This window comes from Monodon monoceros, unplaced genomic scaffold (genome assembly GCF_005190385.1).
Source record: "Monodon monoceros isolate NGI ecotype Baffin Bay Population unplaced genomic scaffold, NGI_Narwhal_1 Super_Scaffold_15, whole genome shotgun sequence".
Lineage (NCBI taxonomy): Eukaryota > Metazoa > Chordata > Mammalia > Artiodactyla > Monodontidae > Monodon > Monodon monoceros.
In genome coordinates, this window is record NW_021703771.1 from 67,894,528 (window position 1) to 67,920,359 (window position 25,832).

Here is a 25,832-nt window from a genome sequence, read left to right on the forward strand (position 1 = left end):
AGAAGATTCTTGAGGTGAGACACCTCCTCTAGAGATTAGCAGTATTTAAAAGGTGGCTTCAGATGAAAATTTCTCTTCCCCAACAATGTGTGTCTTCTCTCTCTTTTTGTTTTTTGGGGTTATCCCCAGCTGTGTATCTTCTCTTGAAAAGAGGTAGAAATTACAGAATGTCCAGTTCAAAACACTAATGTTCTGTACCCAGCGCCTTGATGGATTTGGTCATTAATATGTCCTGTTCATGAGCAAATATTCCCATTGCCAAGTACAATTTTGGCAAAATCTCATTGCCAGAAAATATTTTGCCCTTACGTACATTTTATTAATATTATAAGCTGCAGAATAATTCATTTCCCACAGTAGTCAGATTTGAGCTAAATGTAGTTAACATTAGAAGGGGAAGAGGTTTCAGCAGGGCAATTACCCTTTAAAGCACAGAATTTCAACTCTGTTGCCTTTTCGGGAAGACCCCTGTGAACTTCATCAGAGGTAGCCGCGTGCTAATTACTTAAAGAGGAACCAAAGTCAAAGAACAGGGTGTTGGATGAAAACAGGTATTTAATAATGAGTGTGAGGACCTGTAAGAAAGATTTGAGTAAAACATATTTCTAAAAAGGAGGCCGAGCCCTTTTCTGGTTCAGAAGTGTGGGCAGCAAATCCTGAGAACTCCAAAAGCAAGCAATCATTTACCTAAAAATTCTTTTCATATGTTCCTTTTTGGAAACGTGTGGCTTTTTATTTTTGCCTCTGTACTTCAGGGGTCTTTCCTTTCAGTGGTGGGCCCATTTGCAGTACCTTGCCCACTGTGAAGTATATTCCAGTAAGTTTTAATTGGGATCTCTTAAAAGCTTTTCCTAAAGAGTCTCTTAGCCTCTCCAAGGAAGGCCACCATTGTTTGCCTCAGGTGTTCTGAGGAAGGCCTGCTGAGCTGGCCTTGGACCTTCCTTTTGTTTTCTTTTTTTTTTTTTTTTTTTTGCGGTACGTGGACCTCTCACTGCTGTGGCCTCTCCCGCTGTGGAGCACAGGCTCCCGACGCGCAGGCTCAGCGGCCATGGCTCACGGGCCCAGCCGCTCCGCGGCATGTGGGATCCTCCCAGACCGGGGCACGAACCCGTGTCCCCTGCATCGTCAGGCGGACTCTCAACCACTGCGCCACCAGGGAAGTCCTGGACCTTCCTTCTAGAATAAAAATGTTTCTGACAACAGCTGGGTAGCCTCATAGGACTGAGAGGGGCAACCTGACGGACAATTCAGGATTGCTGTTGCCAATTCCATCTATTTAAAGAGATTTTTGTGTTTTTCAAATTTTCCTCTACATCTGTAAAGTTAACTTGTGCTGGCCTGCCAGGCTGTCTGCGGAGGAGCCGGCTGAGGATGGAAACTTGGAATAAGGCAGAACAAGTTAACGGAGCTCATGTCGAATGTTACTGCGGGCCCAACTGAGCTGAGCTTCATTTTCCTAACGTCTTCTAAAATGGAATTGTATACATATGTGTGCGACAGGTATTCTGTCTCTTGGAAAGTACTCGGCTGCCAGTTTTTTGAAAGAAAACATGAAAAGGATAAAATCAATCTTGAGATTTTAAAAAGAATCTAGAACTGTGCACTTTTAGAAAACTGACCCCCCTGAATCATCTAACCACAGAATGTCAGAACACGTTATAGCTCATTCTTCAAATGGTGATGTTTTAATTTACGAAGCCATCGTAAAGTCAGCAGAGCAGAAACCTTTAGAGACGCTTTCTTTTCCCCTCTTTGCGGTGGAGAGAGGTAGAGGTGAGGTTGAAAGCCGTGTGACATTTTCACTGCCTTCAATGTATGAATACATAGCTTTACAGACAATAATAAATGTCTCTATTAGTTTGCTAGGGCTACTGTAACAAATTATCACAGACTGAGTGGCTTAAGCAACCGAAATTTATTTTCTCACAGTTTCAGAGTCCAAGAACTTAGGACTTAGATGTCCAAAGGACTTCCCTGGTGGTCCACTGGTAGAGAATCCGTCTTCCAATGCAGGGGACTCAGGTTCGATCCCTGGTTGGGGAACTAAGATCCCACATGCCCCGGGCAACTAAGTCCGCGTGCTGCAACTACTGAGCTCGTGCGCCTCAATGAGAGAGCCTGCGTGCTGCAAACTACACAGCCCACATGCACTGGAGCCCGCGTGCCACAATTAGAAAATAGAAAACCTGCATGCCACAGCTAGAGAGAAGCCTGCGCACCTCAATGAAAGGTCCCGTGTGCCGCAAGTGAGACCCGACACAGCCAAAAAAAAAAAAAGGAACTTAGAAGTCCAAGATCAAGGTTTGTTTTCTTCTGAGGCCTCTGGGGCTTGTAGATGCCACCTTCTTCCTTCTTCCTGTGTCCTCATACGGTCTTTCCTCTGTGAACTCACATGTCTATGTCCAAAATTATTTTCTTATAAAGACACCAGTCATATTGGATGAGGGCCCACCCGTAGGACCTCATTTTACCTTAATTACCTCGTTAAGGGCCATATCCAATACAGTCATATTCTGAGATTCTTGGAATTGGCTTCAACATGTGAATTTGGGGAGACACAATTCAGGCTGTAACACTGTCCTTAAAACAAGTTTACAAACTGGGATCCATTCACAATGGCCCATAAGCACATCAGATCCATTGTTCTTTTCTCTGGGTTCTTCAGTTCCACTCCTTAACAGAGTACAGCCTCTTCTCTGCTCACTCCAACAATGCCACTTATTCAGTACATACGACTTGAGTAAGAGGATGCACTGAAGGTGATTTTCAGCAATGGCAATCAACCCGTGTCACTAGGCAGTGCCACTCAAGAAGTGAAGCATAGAATGTAAAGCGTATATAGGGTGAAATTGGTAAATAGTCTATGGGAACATTATATTTCCACCATAATTGTGTAAGAAATAATTACCAGTATCTTGTGATAAGAACACCAACTTGATTTGAGTCATGCTGACAGAAAAAAAAAAGAGCTTATCAAGATTCTGATTCCAGTGTGGTCAGCAACTATATATGCGCTGCCTGACTGGTTTTATAATCTTCTTTGAGGTGCCCGGATGGGAGGCAGTCTATTTTGAGAAGTGTTTTGTTGTCACTCCATATATACTTTTTTTTTTCTCGATTTGATTTTTCTTACTCTGTATGCTATCATTGTCTTAGATGTGTTTGATATCCTGCAGAGTGACATGTCTCCTCACAAAGAGCTGCTAAAATAAGAAGGAAAATGGATAGGGACGCTAAAGAAAGGTAGTGTTTAAACACCTGTCAAAGTAAAACCAGAACAAGAATGTTCTCACCAGAAAATGTAGCAGCCCCATTGAGTCAGGTTGGTAATCCAAAGATGACTCGTGTGTGACTAAACACATTTGTATTATATCCCATCACGTTGCAAAACACCCAGAAGGCTTTCGTTGATACCTTCCTATCTCTTATTAAATTTCACAGGACACTCTTCGCTGGGATGGACAGTTGGAGTGGACTGGCTCATTTTGTCACAAGTCATGAAGACAGTTCTTCAAAAGCACACTCACCTCCTTGAGGTTCAAAATCCCTTAATTTAAATGGAATAGGTCCCTCAAGACATTTAGGCACACAAGTAAGATTTGGGTGCATCTGAATCTAGCAATCCTAGATCCTCTCTGAAAAGGATTTAAAATTCTCTAGTAACCTCAGAAATTATTTCATTTTTTAAAGGCATCTTCTGGACCAGGAGTTTCCTAGAAGTAAGTTAGACCTTGAGATGTCTGAGATAGAAAACATTGCCAGAAAAAGCTGCACATAGGACCCAGTTCTTTCGGCCCTTGATTTGGATCCAAATAGTGATGGGGTGGCAGTGGGGGCACGCAGGAACCCTTAGCCAAGCCTCCACACCCCTTAGTTGTGACTGTCACTTTCGTCTTTTAAGGCATTTTGCAGATTAGAATCTGAACACTCAAGCTAAGGAAGGTTAAAAGTCACAGAACATTGGTGCCCTTCCAGGTGAGAACACTTCACTTGGACCAAGACCCTGATATTTCAGATGCAAAATTCAATATCCTAAGGCTTAGAAAATGAAGTCTTTATTATAAAGTGGAAATAACGGGTCAGGTTTTAATTAATAATTGCTTGTGGTCTTGCAATGCCAGTCCAACCTTATTTTTATTCCTGGAGACCTAATCCTAGGGGCGAAGAGAAAGGGCACGAGGTTCTGGTTAGATCTCAAAAAGGGAAGGGTGTAGAATAAACAGAGGCCTCCTTTGCAATGATTTCTTCTCCAGTTCAGTGGCTAATGAGTCCCAGTAAACAGGAGTCCTTCAGGACTTAGCTATCTGTGTTGAACTTAAAGATGGCCTTAACTGCAAAGGATCTGAGGTTAAGAGTCACAAAACGGAACTGTTTTTCCTCTCTAGATTTTGACATTAGGCATATTTGGAAACAGGAGTAAAATGTAGTTTCCTATGCTTGGCAGCTATAGCAAAAAGAAAAAAAACCCAAAAAACAAAACTAAACTAAAAGGAACAAAAACTTGTAGCCCAACTAGATGTAGACAGTTCCATAACTGGATTTTCAACATGAATCACTGAGTATTTTATTAACCAAGTAAGCAAGCAGTCTTTTGAATAAAATAGGTTTTTGTTAAAGTAATTTATTATTTTTTGCAGGTTTAAGTGTAAAAACAAATTGTACAACTTCCCAGCGGGTGGGAAATAGAGCTGGGTCCGGTTCTAGCTACTCCCTCCCATTCTTGTAGGTGATGTTGACCTTCTTGCTTTGTGCCTTTCCTTAGTCCAGGGCATTTCTGCTAGAGAATAACGGGGCTGTCCCTTGAGCGCTCGTTGGTCTCAGCAGCTCCCAGCAATTGTCTTGAGAACAGTGGAGAATGAGGGCAGGTCTATGTAGGAGTCTGTTTGCGGGGGGGTGGGGGGGTGTTTTGTTTTCCTGGAGCCCTCTGGAAGACCAGGAAAATAGCTTTCAAAGAAATTTCATTGCCCCCATTGCTACATATCAGAAATAATCCAATTCTATCATTTATTCGCCTCCAAACCTTTTAAGAGCCCCTTTTCCACTTGCTCCACTTGCTTGAGTGGGAACTAGGAGAAGTGGGAGGCATTGACCTTTCTTGAGTATTGATGAGGCAGGATGACCCTTCACATATATTATCTCTGTTACCCGGGCAACAACCCGAATGGTAATTGTGTTATCCCATTCTACGGATGAGGCAGAGACTCTGAAAGTTTCAAGGACTTGCCCAAGGTTACCAGCTAGGATGTGGAGGAAGAGCTTATTCAAGTCTTTCTGGCCCCAAAGCCCATGTTTTTCCTCTACAGTACTCACAGGTTTGCGTTTATACTTAAATGACTAATTATTTCTTTTTTTAAAAAAATTATTTTATTTTATTTTTGGCTGTGTTGGGTCTTCGTTGCTGTGCGCGGGCTTTCTCTAGTTGCGGCGAGCAGGGGCTACTCTTCGTTGTGGTGCGCGGGCTTCTCATTGCAGTGGCTTCTCTTGTTGCGGAGCATGGGCTCTAGGCACGCGGGCTTCAGTAGTTGTGGCTTGTGGGCTCTAGAGCGCAGGCTCAGTAGTTGTGGCGCACGGGCTTAGCTGCTCCACAGCATGTGGGATCTTCCCGGGCCAGGGCTCTAACCCATGTCCCCTGAACTGGCAGGCGGATTCTTAACCACTGCGTCACCAGGGAAGCCCCTAATTATTTCTTTTTTAAAAAGCGTGTACAGAGTGTTACCAGGGTGCCAAATAAACTAAAGAATTTAACAAAACAAAACATTTTCTTCTTTGGAAGTTTTCATATAGAGCAACATAAGTGTCAATCATTTCTCCATTTGTATTTTCCCCCCTTAAGATACTGGTATAACAGGAGATAATTTGATTCTCAATTGAAAGTAGAGATAGGAGAGGTGATGTTTTCTGTTTGGATTGGAACAAAAACTTGCTGGTTGCCAGTCTTCGAGAATGATTCCCGGTAACCGGGCATGTTACATTATGTAGTCCGATATTTGCCGTCACGACCCTGGGCTGCTATGCAAAGGGCCTTGTAATTCTCCCAGTTTCTGATGTAGTTAGTGAATCAGAAGTCTGAAGTAGCAACACAGAGCTCAGTATCCCTAATATTGTTATGAAAGAATTTGGTTTCAGATTAAAAATATGGTTTTCTAGATGGTTTCCTAGTTTTCTGAGAGATTCAAATTCTCATGTTGAAGGCCTGAAAAGAATGGAAAAAAGAAAAACAATTGGGATTTAGTTCCAGTTTAGTTAGATAGCTTACCTTTCCTAGTTTCTTTACCATGAAAGTGAGTTGCCTCTATGACTTCCCCTATTAGGACTGAAGACAAATCTGACATGCCTGATGTGCTCAGTGTTCCGAGAAGGGGCGATGTCAGCGTGGTGTGTGTGGATAGGTAGCTTCTTTAAAAAATAATAATAATAATTTCACCACTGTGTGAAAAGAGAAAGTTCCTGAAAGATAATTTCACATCGGAATGATTCCAGCTGTTCTTTTCAGTGATTTGTCTTTGATGGTTGTCTTTTAAAATGAGTTAAAATTACATAGTAAGCAGCAGTTGTTTGTTCACCTGAAAAGTTTGTCAACAATGTGTGTACCATTCTTCTGACGGTTAATCTTCCTTCCTGCTGGCTTTGATGTTTTCTCAATTTCAAACTTTAGTGTCTGTTATATTATCTTGCAAAATATTTGGAATTCTACAGGAAGGCACTGTTGGAAACAGTTTCCTCTGTGTGAAAAATCTAAAGACTTGCTAAAATAAATCATGGCCTAGATAGGCCAGGCCTTGTAAATTATTGCCAAACACTTGTCCGTGACTTAGTTATTCATTCTGTAAATATTTATTAAGTACCTTCTGTGGCTTATGCACAGGGTGGGGGTCACCACCAGTAATAAAGCCCCTTTGGTCCCTATCCTCATGGGACTGCTGACATAGCAGGGAGGACTATCCCCTTTTCTTCATACACTTACTCCTTGAAGAGGCAAGTTTTTTCCCCCTACTCACTTAATGAGAATCACAATTAAAAATAGTTTTATGGCTTCTGGAAAAGTTGGTGAGTTGCAACTAGCTACTTCTGAATCTCAGTTATGGGCTTTTTTTCATCATTCTAGTACACATTCAACATTCCTTCAGGCCAGTATTGAAAATCTTAATAAACATTATATCAGAAAAGAACTTTGGAATCAGCTGGTTGGCTTGATGGTGCCCTAAGTGGATTCAGAGGCGTTCCGTGTGGTGTTATACCCAAGTCTTGCTGGTACAACTCGTTCTCTGGAACGCTTGCTTGACACACATGTCATTTTCAAGAAAGAAACCAAAATAGAACATTTTGTTAAGTGGGACATGTTTAGTGACTATATTGGAGGGAAAAAAATTAAAGTTAATCCTAAAGGCATCATTACTGTAAAATTATTTTTTTAAAAAACCACTAATAGAATTCTGCCTCTCTCTCTCTCTCTCTCTCATCTCCATCTCTAGAGAATTAGGTATACAAACTAAGGAATGTTCATCCTTTGCTTTTCAGTGACTTTTAAATGGTTTCCAGCTTAATTGAGACCGGGTGTTTCTACCTTTTAAGCAATGTTATGAAACTGGACTAAATCTCTGTAACGCACAAACAGTTTTATCCTGAATTTTAACTCAGAACTTGGAGACCATTTCATGCTATGCCTGTAGGTACCGCATCGCCTGTGCGCTCGGTACCTGCCATTTTTCTACATTGGAATGGATGGTCGCCAGGATAATGTCAGCCCCCATCATAGACCATAAGTCTCCTTAAGGGCAGAGATCCATTGCATTTTTGCTCACTGTCGTAGCGCCAGTGCATTACCTTGTCTATAATAGTTACTCAAGAAATTAATTATGGATGGATGACTCCATTCCACAGGAAGCAGAGTTTCCCACATCCTCATCTTTCGGTGGACTTCTCCTTCCTCCTCTTTCTCATTGTGTCTGAAACCTGCCTCTCCTTGGCAGCTCTCCCCCGTTGGAAGAGGCTCAGTTTTCCTTCACCCCTTACTGTTGACCTTCGATCCACTCCCGATCACCATTCCTGCCTGTTTTGCTTCCAGTATTGTATGGATTCTTATTTGAAATACGTGCCACCCTGCTGAGTTTCTCTTACCATCTCTATGCCGCTGTCGTTTCCTGATTTCCTGGTCACTTCCTCATATGCACCACATTAGGTTCAGGCTCTGCTGCTCCACCCAAGCCTGCGGTTATCCTGAGGGCATTCAGTTCCCACAGGCTAGTCCCTTCTCTCTTGGATCTTCACTTTCTTCCTCCCTCCAGGCTCTTTCATCTCAGCCCATAAACGTGCTTGAGCATCTCCCCACACCTCGTGAACGTAAAACAAATCAACTAAACTTCTCCCTTTACCTGCTGATTCCTAGTACGAAAGAAGTCCCAGGTTCTTGGAATTTAACAGAACATTTTCTTACTGCTCTGGAAGTTTTCTTACAGAGCAACATAAATGTCAAGCATTTCTCCATGTGTGTTTTCCCCCCTTAGGATACCGGTATAACAGGAGATATTTGATTCTCAGTTGAAAGTAGAGATAGGAGAGGTGATGTTCTCTGTTTGGATTGGAACAAAAACTTGCTGGTTGCCAGTCTTCGAGAATGATTCCTGGTAACTGGGCATGTTACATTATGTAGTCCGATATTTGCCGTCACGACTCTGGGCTGCTATGCAAAGGGCCTTGTAATTCTCCCAGTTTCTGATTTAGTGAATCAGAAGTCTGAAGTAGCAACACAGAGCTCAGTATCCCTAATATTGTTATGAAAGAATTTGGTTTCAGGTTAAAAATATGGTTTCATGGTTTTCTAGATGGTTTCCTAGTATTCTGAGAGATTCAAATTCTCATGTGTAATGCTTGAAAAGAATGGATAAAACAAAAACAATTGGGATTTAGTTCCAATTTACTTAGATGATTTACCTTTCCGAGTAAAGGCTACTACCTCAATGTAATCAACCTCTAAGAGGTAAACTTAACTGCGCTTTGGTTTGAAAGACCACCCCAAATAACTTCTTTAACTTCAACTCTGATTTCTTGCTAATGTGCCAGTACTGTATTTCTGATTGTCTGCTGACATCTTCCCCTGAATGTTCATAGCGCCTGAGCTCAAGCCATAGATCTTGTCTCCAAGTCTCCATCTCCTCTTTATATCCCACCACATCCTCGGAGAGGTTCTGGCCATGAGTCGCCTGTGCCTTCTCCAGGCAGCTTCTCAGCCTCCTTACTTCCTCCTCAGTATCTCTTGGAGCCATTCATCATTTCCAGTCCATTTTCTCTCTTCCTGTCCAAGTTCAGATGCCTGGGTTGTTACAGTCACCTCTTAACTGAATGACAGGGATATAAACCTGAGTGCCTTGGGGACTCTGTATGACTAATTGACATAAATTCTACCAGCTTTCTGCCTTCCATTGTATGAGCCTATGGCTTGTATCTCCTAGTGTCCTGAGTTCCATTGTATAAGGTTTCATTTCTGCCTTGGGGGGATAGTCCAGACTTTTACATGTGGCCCCCAGGCTCTTCACAGAACTTGGTGTGACTGCCAGGGGACTGCAAAGAGAGTTAGTCATGTTACATGTAGACTCTCATGGATCTTTTGACCCAAAGATATTGGTCCAGATTTAATGTGTTATTTTAATAATACTTCTGTTACATTCATCCTCTATGGGAAATTTTTCGTAATTTTGTTGGGGGCAGAATGTAACCATTCACTTCAAAATCGTGAAATTTCATTAGATTTAAAAAAAAATTTTTACTGACTTTAGCGTATATTTTATTTATTTATTTTTATTTTTTGGCCGTACCATGCAGCATGTGAGATCTTAGTACCCGGACCAGGGATCGAACCCGCTCCCCCTGCCGTGGAAGCGCCGAGTCTTAACCACTGGACCACCAGGGAAGTCCCGAATTTCATTATATTTTATTTTACAATTTATATCTAAGGTCTGCCAGCTTCTCTCCTAAAGTTTCATCCCCATGTACACGCTCAGCATGAACTGAGTGGTCACCATCTTCACATAGAGGTGCCATTTCTCTCTCACTTGGTAATTTGTCCACTGGAGATGTGTCAACTTTTTCTTCCTTTCCACAAGCACAGCACACCCTCCATATACCATGACCTGCTCCCCACCCCAGACTCTGAGGGTTGTTGGCTCAGGAAGGGAAGGAAGGTAGGAAATTGGTTTGTTCCTTTCTTGTGTCTCTGTAGCACACTTCTTGCTATTCCTAAACACAGCCATCATATCTCTTCCTAGAACACTTTGCTTATAGCAATAACAGTGATATACGAAACTTAAAATGCTTTTGTTTATATTAAAATTGATTTTCCATTTGCAAAGTGACCCTTTTCCTATTCAATCAGAGTTTCTTCAAACCCTAAATACAAGTGACATTATTTAATCTGTTAAATATCCTGTAGCAAGTCTAGGGGATATTGTTCATGTCAGTGCACCAGGATGTCATACAGCTGCACAAACATGCTCCTTCTGCAGGTCTATCGTCCACAAGTTTAAACTCTGAAATTCTCTGTCAGTGTTTGCAAGACAGATGGAAGTCTTTAGTAGCTTTTCCCTTTGGGGGTTTAAAAATAATGGCTGCCTCTGTTAGAAAAACAAGTCAAAAAACTGATGGTATCAAATTTCTAAAATTAATACTATGTGAAATAAGGATTCTGTGCAATCAAATGACTGTAGTTAATATAAGCGAAGAGGATACACTGCCTGCAACCAGCATGAAGTTAACTGTGGTGACAGTGGGCATTGTTTTGGAGAGTAAAACAGTATTTGCCCTATCTCGTTGGGTTAGTCCAAAGAAGCAGTTGGGCATAGAATTGAATTATTATTCATTAGGCTTTATGTCTCGCCTTCTCTTAAAATATAGCCCAATTCCCACCCACAGTCTCCTGACCCATCTTGTGCAAGGGATACTCAGGAGGCAAGCTACCTGAGTTTAAATCCCTCTGACCAGCTGTGTGACCTTGGGTAAATTGCTTGGTCTCTCTGGACTTCAACTTCCTCACTTATAAAATGGAAATCCTAATAGCACCTGTTTTATAGGGTTGTGGTGACAACAAGGCAATAGTCATGAAGCACTTAGAACAGGTCCTAATGTGATGTAGAACTATACCAATCGTATTGAGCCTAGTGATCATTTAACTTAGTCTTATAATTTCCACAGTGAAATATTGGGGTCCTTGCTCAAGGTCACAGGGCCAGTTAAGTAGCAGAGTTGGGTCTGTGACTCTGTTCTCTTCGTGGCTTTACAGTTAACCATCCCAACTGGATGGTCAAAACCCAGAACATTTACTGAGATTTATTGCCTGTCCTAATTGTGTGACATCTTCTTTGCTTTTTGCTCTGCAGAGTCTTACTGCTCTTTTAGAGGTACTAGGAGGTGCCGCTGGTTCACCATGAGTTTAACTATCATACTCCAATGAGGATAGCCTGAGAGAATGGGGAAAAAAAACCCTGATCAGGAGTCAGATGACCTAGACGATGTCTCTGTCACTAGTTAATTATTCGGAAAGCCACATAGCCTTCTTGGGTCTCAGTGTCCTCATATATAGGGCTTTAATATAGAGAGAGTAATGTAGAACTCCTGTGATAAACAGAGTTGTTCCTGTAATGGATAATGTTATACTCAGTGTTTCTCTGAACAGCATTGCTCAGACTGCTGCCTGCTCTAATGTACAGAATAAGACTAAACATAAAGTTGTCATTATTTACAGAAAATAAACTGCTTCATCATCATTAGAGGTGAGCTTCTAATTTAGCATGGCTTCAGGGCAACCTCAAAAAATGGTGGAAAGGTAGATGAGCTTTCTCAGAAATCTAGTAAGGGGAAGGAGATATTATTTACGTGTTCCAGGTAAAGAAAATGGAAGTGATATCCTTTGTGAAAGCAAGAGCTGTGAAAAAGCTCATCATGTTCAAGTACTCTCCCATCTGAGGTCTTGCTGAGATAGATGGCATATTTTTCATTTTGTTCCTAGGTAGCTTTGCTTTGAAATGCTCGTGTATTTAGAGGAGTCTCAGACACAATGTTCGGTGAAGGAAGACAGACACAGAAGAGTATGTTGCATAATTGCACTAAGTTGAAGTTCAAGAACAGGTAAAACAAATGAGTGGCGACGGAAGTCAAAACAGTGGTTATTTGTGGGCATGGATGGAGAGGATGGTATTGACTGGGAAGGAGCACAAGCAGGTTTTCTTGGAAATGACCTAGACCTTGATCTGGATGGTGGTTGCATGTACAAAATCATTTGCTTGCTGTATGCATGTTATACCTCAAACATAATTTTGAAAAATCTTCATAGTATTAATCTCAGTGACAGTGGGAAATACTGATTTCATCCCAAGTCCCTTTAGCTAACTTTATCATTTCTTTCAAGTGATTTCATTTCATTCCACTTTCAAGTGACAGTGGAATGGAAATAGGCAACTTAATGGCAAATTATAGTCTAGTATATAATTAATTAACTAGTGAACAAATATTAGTCTTCCTCCAGAGAAACTAAAATTCCTTCATTTTACTCTATTGCGGCAACGTTTTTCACATTCTATTCTTTTTTTCTAAAAAAAAATTGTTTTTTGAGGTCTAGTTTCAATCGATTAAAGTAAGGTCAGGTGCAGAAGGGAGCCACCTAGTCAATTACAATCCAGTTTCACATGAGCCTCTTGACCTCTGCTCTTCTCACATACCTGGAAACGCTTGTGAAATTAACAACAACAACAAAAGTCAAAAATATCTACAGATTTACTGCTGGTGACAAGTATGATGTGACCAAGAAAGTCTGTAAGTGATGCATGTGGAAGGGCAATTGGAGATATTTTTCTTTGAATTTAATTTCTTGTTTACATTCTGTTCTTTTTACTCTTGCTGCATTTCAAAAGATGGTGGCTAAACAATTTAAAATATATTTTTAGCCATGATTATTACCTTAATGCTGATTATTTTTAAAAAGAACTATCAGCAGGTGAAAAGCAGTTTTCTTCTGTGTCATCTAAGATCTAAGTCTAAAATTGTATTTTTCTCAGATTTTTTTTTTTTTTTTTTTTTGTGGTATGCGGGCCTCTCACTGTTGTGGCCTCTCCCGTTGCGGAGCACAGGCTCCGGATGCGCAGGCTCAGCGGCCATGGCTCACGGGCCCAGCCGCTCCGCGGCATGTGGGATCTTCCCGGACCGGGGCACGAGCCCGTGTCCCTGCATCGGCAGGCGGACCCTCAACCACTGTGCCACCAGGGAAGCCCTTTCTCAGATTTTTATCTAGTGTTATATACATTGATGTATAGAAAGTTCAAAAATTCTCTAGATCCTTTTTAAAAATTTCACATTTAACTATTTCACACGTTCAAAGATAGGACTTTATAAATTTGTTTATATTTTTTTCTATAAATATGTCTCATGTGTCTCTTATGAGCACAGCACTGAGATAATGAGAACATTTTTATTGGCATTACTTTAAAAGGTCAGCCATCCTTAATTTGTTCACTTTTGAGGCATTCCCTCCTTGATTTCCACCGGAAAGGCTACTCATCTTGGCCGTCCCAGTTCAGGTCTCCCCATTCCCTGTGAAATAGTCCCAAGCCACACCAGCCAGAGTTCACTGTTCTCTCTGCTTTTGCCTTTATTCCGGCACCTCCCCAGTTGGCTGGCATCATTGACCACTGATCATGTCTGCTTCCCCCACCTTACCGCGAACTCTGTAAGAGGAGGAATCCTGTCTTACAGTTTGCCGACTTAAAGCAGCCCTTGCGCTATGGTGGTTAAGAGGGCCAGCTCAGGAGGCAGACAGACCTGACTTCTGATCCAAGCTCTCTGCCACCTGCTCGGTGTGTCACTTGAGGAAGATACCTATTTATTCATTATCTAGTCATATATTTAGTTGATAAATATTTATTTAACTTTCTCTATTATGTATATAAACACACACACACACACACACACACACACACACACACACACACACACACGATGTCCCAGATACTGAATTAGATGCTTAGTCTCTGTGTATCTGAGTTTCCTCATCTCAAAAATGGGACCAATAATGGTACTTATCTCAGAGCTATTGTAAGAATTAGCATGAGCTAATGCAGGTAAAGTCCTTAACACAGTGCCTGGCACACAGTAAATACTCAATAAATAATAGTGATTATTAATTCTGCTCTTAATAAAGTGCTTGTGAATTTCCACTTTCAGGAAAGAATGAAACCCAGGATGGGTCAGCGACTAGTCCTTGGTTGGGTCTGCTCATCAAACCTCTCACACCAGTGGGAGCAGTGGGATTTCTGTTCTGGAATTATACCACTCTTCTCCCATGCCCATGAGTTCAGGGAAAAAAATGGATAAGCTAGAAAAGCTATCCTCCATTGTCATGAAATAAATTTCAGTCTTTTAAATTTACTTTTGGTTCCCAAATAGAAGTTTATTGTTGAAAATAATTGAGCTTCAGTGATTTAAAAATAAAGTACAAGTAACTTAAAACATTTTTATTCCCAGATTTGTTGTTCTATGTTAGCAGTGCATGCTACTAGTACTGCACACACGCATGCGTTGGGGATTGCCTCTGTCTTTGTGGTTCCACAGTAACTGTGATCAGTAGTAACTGGGCCCATTGTCTACTCTTTTGCAAGATATTAGATACCACTTACCTTATTGGGATCCATCCATCATGTAATACAAAGTGTTGAAACAGCAATTTGATGACCTGTAAATATTCTCTTAGTGATAAAATACTGGGAGTTGAAAGTATTAATAAAGGGAGATTTTGGAGAGAAAAATAGGCAATTCTAAAACATATTACTTCCTAAAACTTAGAGTAGAAATCTTTACTGTTGATAAATGACACCACCATCGAGGTCTCTCTACAACTGATATCCTGTCCCCTAGGAATCTCCTAAGTCCTCATCCTCTCCTTGCTAGTTAATCCACATTTTAAAAAATGAACCCCTTATTTTAGAATAGTTCTAGATGTGCAGAAGAATTGCAAAGAAAGTACAGAGAGTTCTCATATACCTCCAGCTTAGTGTCTCCTGCTGTTCATCTCTTAAATGAGTAGAATACATTTGTTACAACCAAGGAAGGAGTTTTGGTGCATTATTATTGACTAAACCCCACAGTTTGTTAGGATTTCACTAGTTTTTCCCTAAGATCCTTTTTGTTGTTGTTATTCCAGGCTTCCATCCAGGATACTGCTTTACATTTGTTCAGAATGTCTCCTTAGCCTCCTCTGGTCTGGGACAATTTCTCAGACTTCCCTTGTTTTAATGACCTTGAGGTGTATTTATTGGTCAGGTATTTTGTAAATGTCCCTCAGTTTGGTTTGTCTAATGCTTTTCTTATGGTTACAATGGGGTTATAGGTTTCAACATCTGATTCTCATCCATCATATCAAGGGTTCATGCTCTCAACATGACTTATCACTGATCAAGTTAACATCCATCATTTGGTTGAGTTAGTGTTTATCAGGTTTCTCCACTGTGAAGTCCCTCTTTTTCCCTACCTTTCCATCCCGAAGTCTTTTTTTTTTAAAATTATATATATTTATTTTTGGCCGCACTGCGCGGCCTGTGGGATTTTAGTTCCCTGACCAGGGATCGAACCCAGGCCCTCGGCAGTGAAAGCATGGAGTCCCAACCACTGGACCTCGAGGGAATTCCCTATACCGAAGTCTTTCGAAGGAAGTCACCATGTATAGCCCACATTTCAGGGGTGGGGAGTTGAGATCCACCTTCTTGAGAGTGGAGTATTTATATAAATTAATGGCGATTCTTCTGTACAGACTTTTCTGTTGTCCCACATTTATTTATTTATTCAGTATGGACTCACAGATATACTTTGAATTATTATCTAATACTGCAGTGTTTATTTTATTGCTCAAGTTGTTCCATCTTTGGCCTGTGGGGCTCTCTTATTGGCTCCTGTGTGACTTTGACATTGTCTCATCAGAATGTTTTTTGAGTGCTTGTTTACTTTCTGGCACTATAAGATGCTCCAAGCTCATCTAGTATTTTCCTTGCTCCAACCCTAGAAGCAGCCATTTCTGGAAAAAGGTCTGATTCCTTTTACTGGAGACTGCTATTAGAAACCAAGACCTGAGTGCTCCCTGGGGTGTCATTGCTTCTAGCCCCTCAGAATGAATAGGAAATACATGTGTATACTGAGCCACGTATATACACATACCTATTACCTATCTGTCATCTGTCTCCTTCTTTCTCTCTCTCTTGCCAAAACAGGAGTTCATACTGATGCCTCCAACTCTAATTCAGTGCCACATGGATCACTCTAGCTTCTGCCTTGCTTATCTGTAACCTTCCTTTCCAAGACTGACAAATCTGGCTCCTAACATCCACCATCTATTTGTTCCATCCAGTTTACAAGTATACCAGTTTCAGAATTAACTCCTAACGCCATGTAATGCCACACATTTTTATTCTTCTGTCCCTTTTCACTTGCCTTCCACTGGTCATTCATCCTACTCCCAAAAGGAAGAGATTTGATCCAACCCAGTGTTAATGCTGATTAGCAAGAGAGGAAGGATCTCCTTTAGACAACTCAAGACAAGGATAGCCACTTGGCTTCCCTAATCCAATCTCGTCTGTGACGGCTCATAGCATCCATTCCCTCTGACCTTGTTGTCTACTTGGTTCTGTGCCCAGAACTGGATGTATGCCCCTGTCTGACAGCATGTTTTCTAAGTCACTGTTTTGTGAGAGAGAGGCCTCATGTAGGGGTAGGAAATAAAGTTAAATCTTCCCTAAGTGCAGCCCTAATGTTTCTTTGCCATGTGTTCTGTGGCCTTTAAAGAGGAAGGTGACAGAATTATAGTGGAAACATAAAAACTGTAATAGAAATAAAATATATATATAGTGATATTATTACATAAGCATAATAACTTACAAAGGCACAAAGAAAATAGCCTAGAAGCCATATATTAAGGAAATAAACTTTGGTTTGCTTGTTTTCTTACTTCTTTCAGTACTTGATTTTTTAAAAAATAAATTTATTTATTTTTGGCTATGTTGGGTCTTCATTGCTGCACATGGGCTTTCTCTAGTTGCAGCAAGCGGGGGCTACTCTTCGTTGCGGTGTGCAGGCTTCTCATTGTGGCTTTTCTTGTTGCAAAGCATGGGCTCTAGGCGCATGGGCTTCAGTAGGTGTGGCATGCAGGCCCAGTAGTTGTGGCTCGCGGCCTGTAGAGTGCAGGCTCAGTAGTTGTGGCACATGGGCATAGTTGCTCCGCGGCATGTGGGATCTTCCCAGACCAGGGCTCGAACCCGTGTCCCCTGCATTGGCAGGCGGATTCTTAACCACTTCGCCACCAGGGCAGTCCCTAAGTTCTTGATTTTTAAATGTCAGATGTTTTTGTACAATGCCCTTTTAATAGGTACATTCTTTGGTCCAATAAAATCGCTATGAGTAGTATTGTAAGCATATACTTAGTACAGCAGAGTATTATCAACACTTTTTTTTTAAACCACATATGAGTTCGCTTTGTTTTTGTTAATACTGGGCTTCAAAAATGTACTCTCATTAACCTTCAGATATGTAAGGATAGGGAATTCCCTTGTGGCACAGTGGTTAAGACTCCACCTGCCAATGCAGGGAACTCGGGTTCGAGCCCTGGTCCGGGAAGATCCCACATGCCGCGGAGCAGCTAAGCCCGTGCGCCACAACTACTGAGCCTGCGTTCTAGAACCCGCGAGCCACAACTAGTGAAGCCCGCGTACGTAGAGCCCGTGCTTTGTAACAAGAGAAGTCACTGCCACGAGAAGCCCGTGCACCGCAACAAAGAGTAGCCCCCTCTCGCCGCAACTAGAGAATGCCCGCATGCAGCAACGAAGACCCAACGCAGCCAAAAAAATTTTAAAATTAAAAAAAAAAAAAGATATGTAAGGATATTTAGAGGACAGTTGAGGCCATCTTTGCCACCGTTTTTTCTCAGAGTGGCTATCACTTTCTTTAGAATGAGTACTGGGAATTCTTTTATTGAGGTTCTTTTCTAAATGATCTTTCACCTACGAAATTTGTGAGGTGGAATGTTCTGCCACATTTGTCTCACTTTCTCAGTGACTGAAATAATTGTGTGGAGAAAAACCAAAAATGAATATCTAGACTATTAGAGAACTATTGAACATTATAAAAATACTACAAACTTGTATTAAATAGGATTACTTTTTCTAAGAATCCTTGTCATTCAGTTCTCAGATCTCAAAGAAAAGACTCTCCAAGTCTATAATTTAATTTATATGATAATTATCTAGCTTCATTTATTTTTGCCTTCTGTGGTCACAGTAGCACTGGGATTGTCTAATTGATAAATTTCCGTTTAAATGAAAAGTAAAATCTTCATGTATTTTCTGGATCTTACTGGTTGCTGGTGCAGGGAAATCCTGTTAGGAATGAGCTTACTTTTGTGGGAAGATAGACTGAGCTGTGTCATTTAAAATGTCTACATTTGAACAGCTAATGACTGTTTTTAAAAATATTTAAATAATATTTACTTGGCTCAATATTCTGTGATAACCTAAGTGGGAAAAGAATTTGAAAAAGAATGGATACTTGTATGGGTATAACTGAATCACCTTGCTGTACACCTGTAACTAACACATCATTGTTAATCAAGTATACTCCAATATAAAATTAAAAGTAAAGGAACTTATTTACAAAAACAGAAGTAGAGTCACAGATGTAGAAAACAAACTTATGGTTACCAGGAGATAAGGATAGGGGGATAAACTGGGAGATTTGGATTGACATATACACACTATATAAAATAGATAACTAATAAGGCCCTACTGTATAGCACAGGGAACTCTACTCAATACTCTGTAATGGCCTATATGGGAAAAGAATCTAAAAAAGAGTGGATATATGTGTATGTATAACTGCTTCACTTTGCTGTACAGCAGAAACTAATACAATACTGTATATCAACTATACTCAAATAAAAATTTTTAAAAAATAATTAAAAGTAGGGGCTTCCCTGGTGGCACAGTGGTTAGGAACCTGCCTGCCAATACAGGGGACACGGGTTTGAGTCCTGGTCCGGGAAGATCCCACATGCCGCAGAGCAACTAGGCCCGTGTGCCACAACTGCTGAGCCTGCACTCTAGAGCCCACAAGCCACCACTGCTGAGGCCCATGTGCCTAGAGCCCATGCTCTGCAACAAGAGGAGCCACAGCAATGAGAAGCTCACACACCACAACGAAGAGTAGACCCCACTCACCACAACTAGAGAAAGCCCGCACTCAGCAACGAAGCCCCAATGCAGCCAAAAATAAATGAATAAAATAATTTTAAAAAAATAATTAAAAGTAAATAAATTTTATTAATCTCCTCCTCAAGGAGATTTTAAATTAATTAATTAATTAAATATTTTTAAATGTTGATTTCCAGTGTGAAAAAGAAAGTCCTGCTGAATGACAGGTCACTCTTCATAACATGTAAGTGGATCAAAGTAAACATGTAAAACAGGAAAATCAGGGATTTCCCTTGTGGTCCAGTGGTTAAGACTCCGCGCTTCCACTTCAGGGAGCACAGGTTTGATCCTGGGTTGGGGAACTAAGATCCTGCAGGCCGAGTGGCGTGGCCAAAAAATAATAATAATAAATAAATAAAAAGATGGATGTTAAAAAAAATAAAAATAAAACAGGGAAATCAGACTTTCATCTGGGCTTTACCTGGCAATTCTTATCTGTGTGTAAATGCCAAATTCACTAGATTTGTTGTGAAAAACTGTTTCAAAAATTTCAAAGTGACTTTAATGGTAAATTGGTCCAAAAGAAAAATAAAAGAATTATCAATGGTCCTGGCAGTGTCCTAGGTGTTTGGAGGAAAGACGGGAGTAAATATTCTGCTTATACTACTCCAAATCAGGTGGCAGTCCCCTTCATGTTCATGATTTACAAGAAGTACAATGGCCCTGTGGCCAACGGTGCCGACGTATGGTTCCTAATTGCAAGTGTGGTTTACTGTAATAGCCCAATAATTACAAAATTATAGGTGGATTCATTCAATCAGGAAAAAGGTATGTGTGTGCGTGTTCTGCTGTGGTCATTGGCACTGGCCCAGGCCCCTTCTGGAGGAGAGATAAAGACTAAAACTGTAAATGCCAAATAAAGAAAGGTATGACAGTTAATGTCTTATGTAGCTATGAATTTAACATGAAGGCTTTCATTTTGCAACTACCTCATTCAGTCTCCCCATCTGTCACCTAAGGAATATTTAATTTTTGTTTTCGTTTGTTTTTGTCTTCAGGAGAAAAAATAGACTATTCCTTAGTGGTTCAGATCAAAAGCAGAATTTTGATGGAGTGTCAGGGAACCGGATATGTGGGTTGAGAGAAAATGAGAACTAAATGTGTGTCTGTAGCCATGGAGGTGAATTTGAGATGGTAACTTTAGTTCCCATGTTTGTAATAGTCAGTCCTTCTATATTTCACAGCATTTAAATTGTTCAAAATTGAACCTTCAGCGTAAAGTCTCAGTGGAGAAGAAATACCATATGGTCAGTTTCTCCCTGGGTTTGCCCCTAGTTTAAGGAAGGCAGTTGGACAGGAGTGGAAGTAAAGTAAATAAGGATTTAACTTTTTAACTCTGGCTTAGCTTCCAAATTAGTCCTTCCCATATCTCTGCCTGCTGCACCGTGGCCAACGTGGCTGGGGTAAAGTAGGGTTAGGAACCATTTACAGAAGAATCAGTCACTGCCGAACTTGCATTTCTGCCTGAAATTAGAGTTGACTTTATGAGTGGGAAGAACAGGATTTATCTCCTTGTTTGGAAGGAGAACTTATAAGGATTAAGGTATTGGCATTGTATTGACTGTCCTTTTTTATTCAATTTAAGATTATCCTGGTTCTTGATATGTCAAGTGATTTTTGATTGAAACTTAAAACATTTTTGTATTATATTATGAGACTGTAAATGTTATGGAAACCTTTTGTTTTAACGGGCTTTAACACCTCTCCAGCAAGGGAAGCGAGGGGTGCCACCTCATTACTGCCAGGTGGAGGTGAACACCCAGGTTCTCCCTTCATCCTCTGTTGATATCTGGCGGCAGATATGGGGGGAAGGGTCTTCATTACTCTTGGACACGGTTCAATTTCCAGATCCCCACGTGGTCTCTGCTGACACCATAGTGGGTGGGGGTGGTCTTGTTCCCACTGAGCAGTGGTTTGGTGTGACCCCAATACTGGCGGGGAAGGAGAATAAGAGATACCTCATTACTGGGTATGGGTGGAAGACCAGGTTCCCACATGGTCTCCACTGACAATGTAGAGGATGCTTCATTAACAGCTGGTGCACAGGAAGGTCCTGGCTCCCTACTTGGTCCTCTCTGACACCACTCTGATAGGGGTTTTGGGGCTCCTCATTAGAGGGTAGAAGTCTACTCTACCCACTCAGCCTTTCTTGGCTTGGATGGTCATAGTTTCTTCTGTGGTGTTTGGCTGGAGTGGAGCAGTTATTGTCTAAAAGTTTTCTGTCTTGCTAGGCTGTCCCTTTCCTGCTCCTTTGGCTAGAGAGAGTAGGCTTTTGTGAGTTTTTTTTGGTCTGTGCCCATTGTTTTCAGGTTCAGCTGCCAGTCTGGAATACATGAGACTAAAGGAAAACCCAGGGATCTTACCTCCATGTTGCTTCTTAGGTCCTGAGGTCCCAAGCTGGCCTACTTTCTTTTCACCTTATATAGTCTTTTCATGTTTCTTTTATATATAGCATTCAGGGTTTTTTTTAGTTGTATGTAGCAGGAGAAGTAGGAAAAAGTAAGTTTACTCCATTTTCCTAGAAGCAGAGGTTCTTGCCATTCAATTTTTGTTTTATTTTTCCCAATATTTTATTGTGAAAGTTTTGGAGATGGAAGAATTATGCAACTAATGACCACACACCCACCACCTAGATTCAACACTTAACATTTTGCTATATTTTACTATATTGTGAATTTATCCATCTCCATTCCATCTATCCATCAATTTATTATTTTTGATGGACATCAGTACACTTCATCCCTAAACACATCAGCATGCATGCCATTAATTGGACTTCACTACTTATTTATGGTTTTTTTAATGGTAGATTTTACAAAAAGAAAAATGCACAATATCATAAATACCATTTGATGCATTTTGTATAATCCATCCTTTATTGAGATAATTTCCATCACCCCAGGAAAATCCCTCAAGCCTCTTCTCAATTAATTCCCACATCCATTTCGCTCCAAGAAGCAACTACTGTTCTGGTTTTCTTTCTTTCTTCTTTTTTCTGTTTTCCCATAAATTCATTTTGCCTTTTTTAGAACTTCATATACATAGAACCACACAGTATGTACTCTTTTGTGTGTTGCTGTTTTTTGCCAGTACAGTGTTTTTGAGATACATTCACATTGTTTGTAGGTATCAATGGCTCCTTTTCTTTAAATTGCTGAGTGCTACTTCATTGCATGAAAAATACCATAGTTATCCATTCTTTAGTTGCTTCCCGTTTTTTGCCATTGAAATTTAATCTTTGGGGTAATATAAGTTATCAGCATCTTCTTTCTGTTATGAACATAGTGTAAGGCAACTTAAGGTTTGGGGCCTTTCTTCTGATTGATGAAATGATGTGAGGCACATAAAGATATGTTCTATTACCTACGACATCCATATTTTCCATGTATTTTTTGTCATTCGTGATAGTTATCAGTTTATTTGAAGCTAGAAACTTTTTTGTAACAAGCAAAAGATAGTTTTAGTATAGTAAAATTTAGAATTTAGCTTCTTGGCACTAAATTTTATTTTGTGAAGGAAAAAAACCTGGTTTTAACTACACCATAACTGTCATTTTCATTACTGAGAATGCCAAACTAGTCTCTGGAGGAACATCCTGTTTCACTTAGAATACTCTATTTCTGCACAAAATATTGATGTAGTTGTTGCAGATGGATTCAGCTGTTTCGCAGACCCTTATTTATCTGGCCTTACCTTTTATGTAGGTCTCTTATTTCTTTTCTGTTTCCTCAAAATGATTATCTAAGGGGACTGTAATTTCTGAATGATTGATTTATTGATTGATATTAGAGGAGTTCTACTGGCAGGGAAATGGGGCAAAATAAACTTTATGTGAGATTCCAATTAAAGCGGGCATATTTACTTTGAACAGTGCAAGAAGACATAGATGATGTTGTTTCAAACTTTTATTACAGCTTTTCTCTGACTTGACTTTCTTTATACAGTTGACGGACTGGACAAAGCTTCTATAGCAAACTCAGATGGCCCAACAGCAGGCTCCCAAACACCTCCCTTCAAGAGAAAGGGGAAACTCTCCACCATTGGTAAAATCTTTAAGCCTTGGAAATGGAGGAAAAAGAAGACCAGTGACAAATTTAGAGAGACATCAGCAGGTAGGAACATCATAATTTTGTTAGAAGATAAATTGTTAAATTTTCCAAAAGGTAAAAAATTATATCTTGCAGCGTTTTTTTTTTCAGGGAAAAAAATTAATCTATATTTGAAATGAAATTATTTCATTTAAGGGTGAAACAACTTAGGGTTCTGATCTGCCGCCTTTTTCTACTCACTTTAGCTTTCTAACGTAGTCTTGTTTTTAAATATGTACTTGTAAATTCATATAAAAAATTAATGTGTAAGGAGAGGGAGGTGAAATGGAAAATTAGAAGTGGAAATGTTATTTGTCATTATTGTAGCTGGAAGTATCCATTTATACACACACATACGAACACTATTATCTATCTGTCTACTTAGTTCCAGTAACACGATCCTATTTGTCAATGAAGAATTTTTAAAATGTCTTTTAAATGTATTTGTTCTGTGGGCAAAATTTAAATGGCTGTATGAAGGAAAGGTGCTGCTATATTTATTAATTTTAAATTTCCGTCATGTCCTTAGGACAAATAAATGGTCTGTGTCCTAGAGGAGTCATAACCCTAATGGTGTGAAAACTTTTTATTGTTATTTTGTGGATTTGTTAAACCTTAAGAATTACATTATTTAGTACCTTTCATATGGACTTATGGAGGAAGTTGGCCTTAAATCTCAGGCCAGAATTAAGCCTGATTTAAACAAATGTCCAGTATCAGGGTATTGTTTAAGGTGGAAATGAGTTTATATCTTGGTGTAAGTGTAGCTTTCTCCACGTTTGTTGTCTAAAATAATCCCTTCATCAAAATTCCTCACTGCACCAGAAACTAATATTGTCCGTGTATGTACAGGATCACAGAGCATATCTTACTGGTCTGTGCTAAGGGTTGGCCTTTAGTTCTAGCGCTGTGACATAAAAAGGAAAACACCATCAATAGCACAAGGGTGTAGGATAGAGACACCAGGGCTTCCTAAAGAAAATTGTCTCTGCTGCTTTTGCAGCTGTATCATTTCTTTGAGCATTTAATATTTAAAAAGAAACAATGATACTATTTCTGGGATTTGTTTCAAAATGATCCTGGAGGAGAGGGGAGTATAGATGAAAGAAGATCGGTCACAAGTTGGTAATATATGGGGTTCATTATTCTAATATCTCTACTTGTAGGTACTGGAAAGTTTTTGCAATAAAAAGATAGGCAGAGACAAAAGACTTGGCTTAGGAGCAAATAACGATGGTTTGCTTTTTGAATCCTCTTTAGTTCCTAACTGGCTTCTTGGGTTAGGAGCAGTGGGAAGGGATGAACAGAGTGCTGTGCTGAGGGAGGACACCTGGGTTCTAGTTGTGTCCTTGCCACCAAGGTACCGTGTGACCTTGAGCAAGTCAGATCAGAATTGAATGAATTGAATTCTAATGTGCTTTCAGTTCCAGATTCTGTTGTGGATCCTTGAGTCCTTCCAACCCCTGACTGGGCATCTTGTTCTTCCTTGTTCTGCAGTTGTAGATGGAAATACACTCGTCTTCTTAAGTACTTCCCGCTCAGGTTTCTCTAAGCATTGGGGGAGTCTAGCTCTTCGAGTTACCATGGATAACCAAGATGGGAATAGGGCTCTGGACAGCAGCATTAAGAAGACATTGAAAAGAGATGATGAAAGTCTCTTCATTTGTCTCTCTTGCCCTTTTCCTGGGTCTGGGCTGCTACCGTCTCTCTCCCTAAAGTAGGAACAATTACAAAGAACTTCCCTTCATCTTTTCTTGTCACTCTTTTAAATTATTTTAATAGTAGGGAGGCTGTAACATTTCTACCAACCCAGAATATTTAAGAAAAGTCATTTTAGACAGCATTAAGTGTTATTTTATATTATCCCATATTTATTGAGGATAACCTAGCAGTCTTTATATTCTGTTTCCTTTTCAAATTCACACAAGATTTTATATAAGTTGAGCTCCAAGAAGTTATTTATGGGTACTATATTTCTAGCTCCTAAAGACTACCGAACCACCTTAAAAACCTGAGAAAGTTATTAGATGTCTCATTAGATTGTTTTTTGTCTTTGCATCAAAATTGTGACATAACAGAATAAAGACAAGCCAAGTGGATGTGTTAACAATTCATTGTGAATTTTTCTGCTACATTTACTTGCATCATTTCTTTTAAAATATATATATTTATTTATTTATTTTTGGTTGTGTTGGGTCTTCGGGCGTTGTTCATCGTGGTGCGCAGGCTCCTCATTGTGGTGGCTTCTCTTGTTGCAGAGCACAGGCTCTAGGCACACGGGCTTCAGTATTTGCAGCACGCAGGCTCAGTAGTTGTGTCTCATGGGCTCTAGAGTGCAGGCTCCGTAGTTGTGGCACGCAGGCTTAGTTGCTCCACGGCATGCGGGATCTTCCCGGACCAGGGCTCGAACACATGTCCCCTGCACTGGCAGGCGGATTCTTAACCACTGCACCACCAGGGAAGTCCACATCATTTC

The 25,832-nt window shown here is 40.3% G+C and overlaps 1 protein-coding gene across 4 annotated transcripts in view; it reads left to right on the forward strand.

The window, feature by feature from the left end:
* PHACTR2 (phosphatase and actin regulator 2) overlaps positions 1-25,832 on the forward strand; it is a 253,020-nt gene that overhangs the window by 137,834 nt on the left and 89,354 nt on the right. For all 4 annotated transcript variants that reach the window (XR_003793690.1, XM_029223676.1, XM_029223674.1 and 1 more), the window contains exon 2: positions 23,213-23,380. Coding sequence is in view for 3 of the 4 variants with exons in the window: in XM_029223676.1 (XP_029079509.1) it covers positions 23,213-23,380 (168 nt within the window). In the remaining variant the exon portion in view is untranslated. The remainder of the gene's footprint in view (positions 1-23,212; positions 23,381-25,832) is intronic.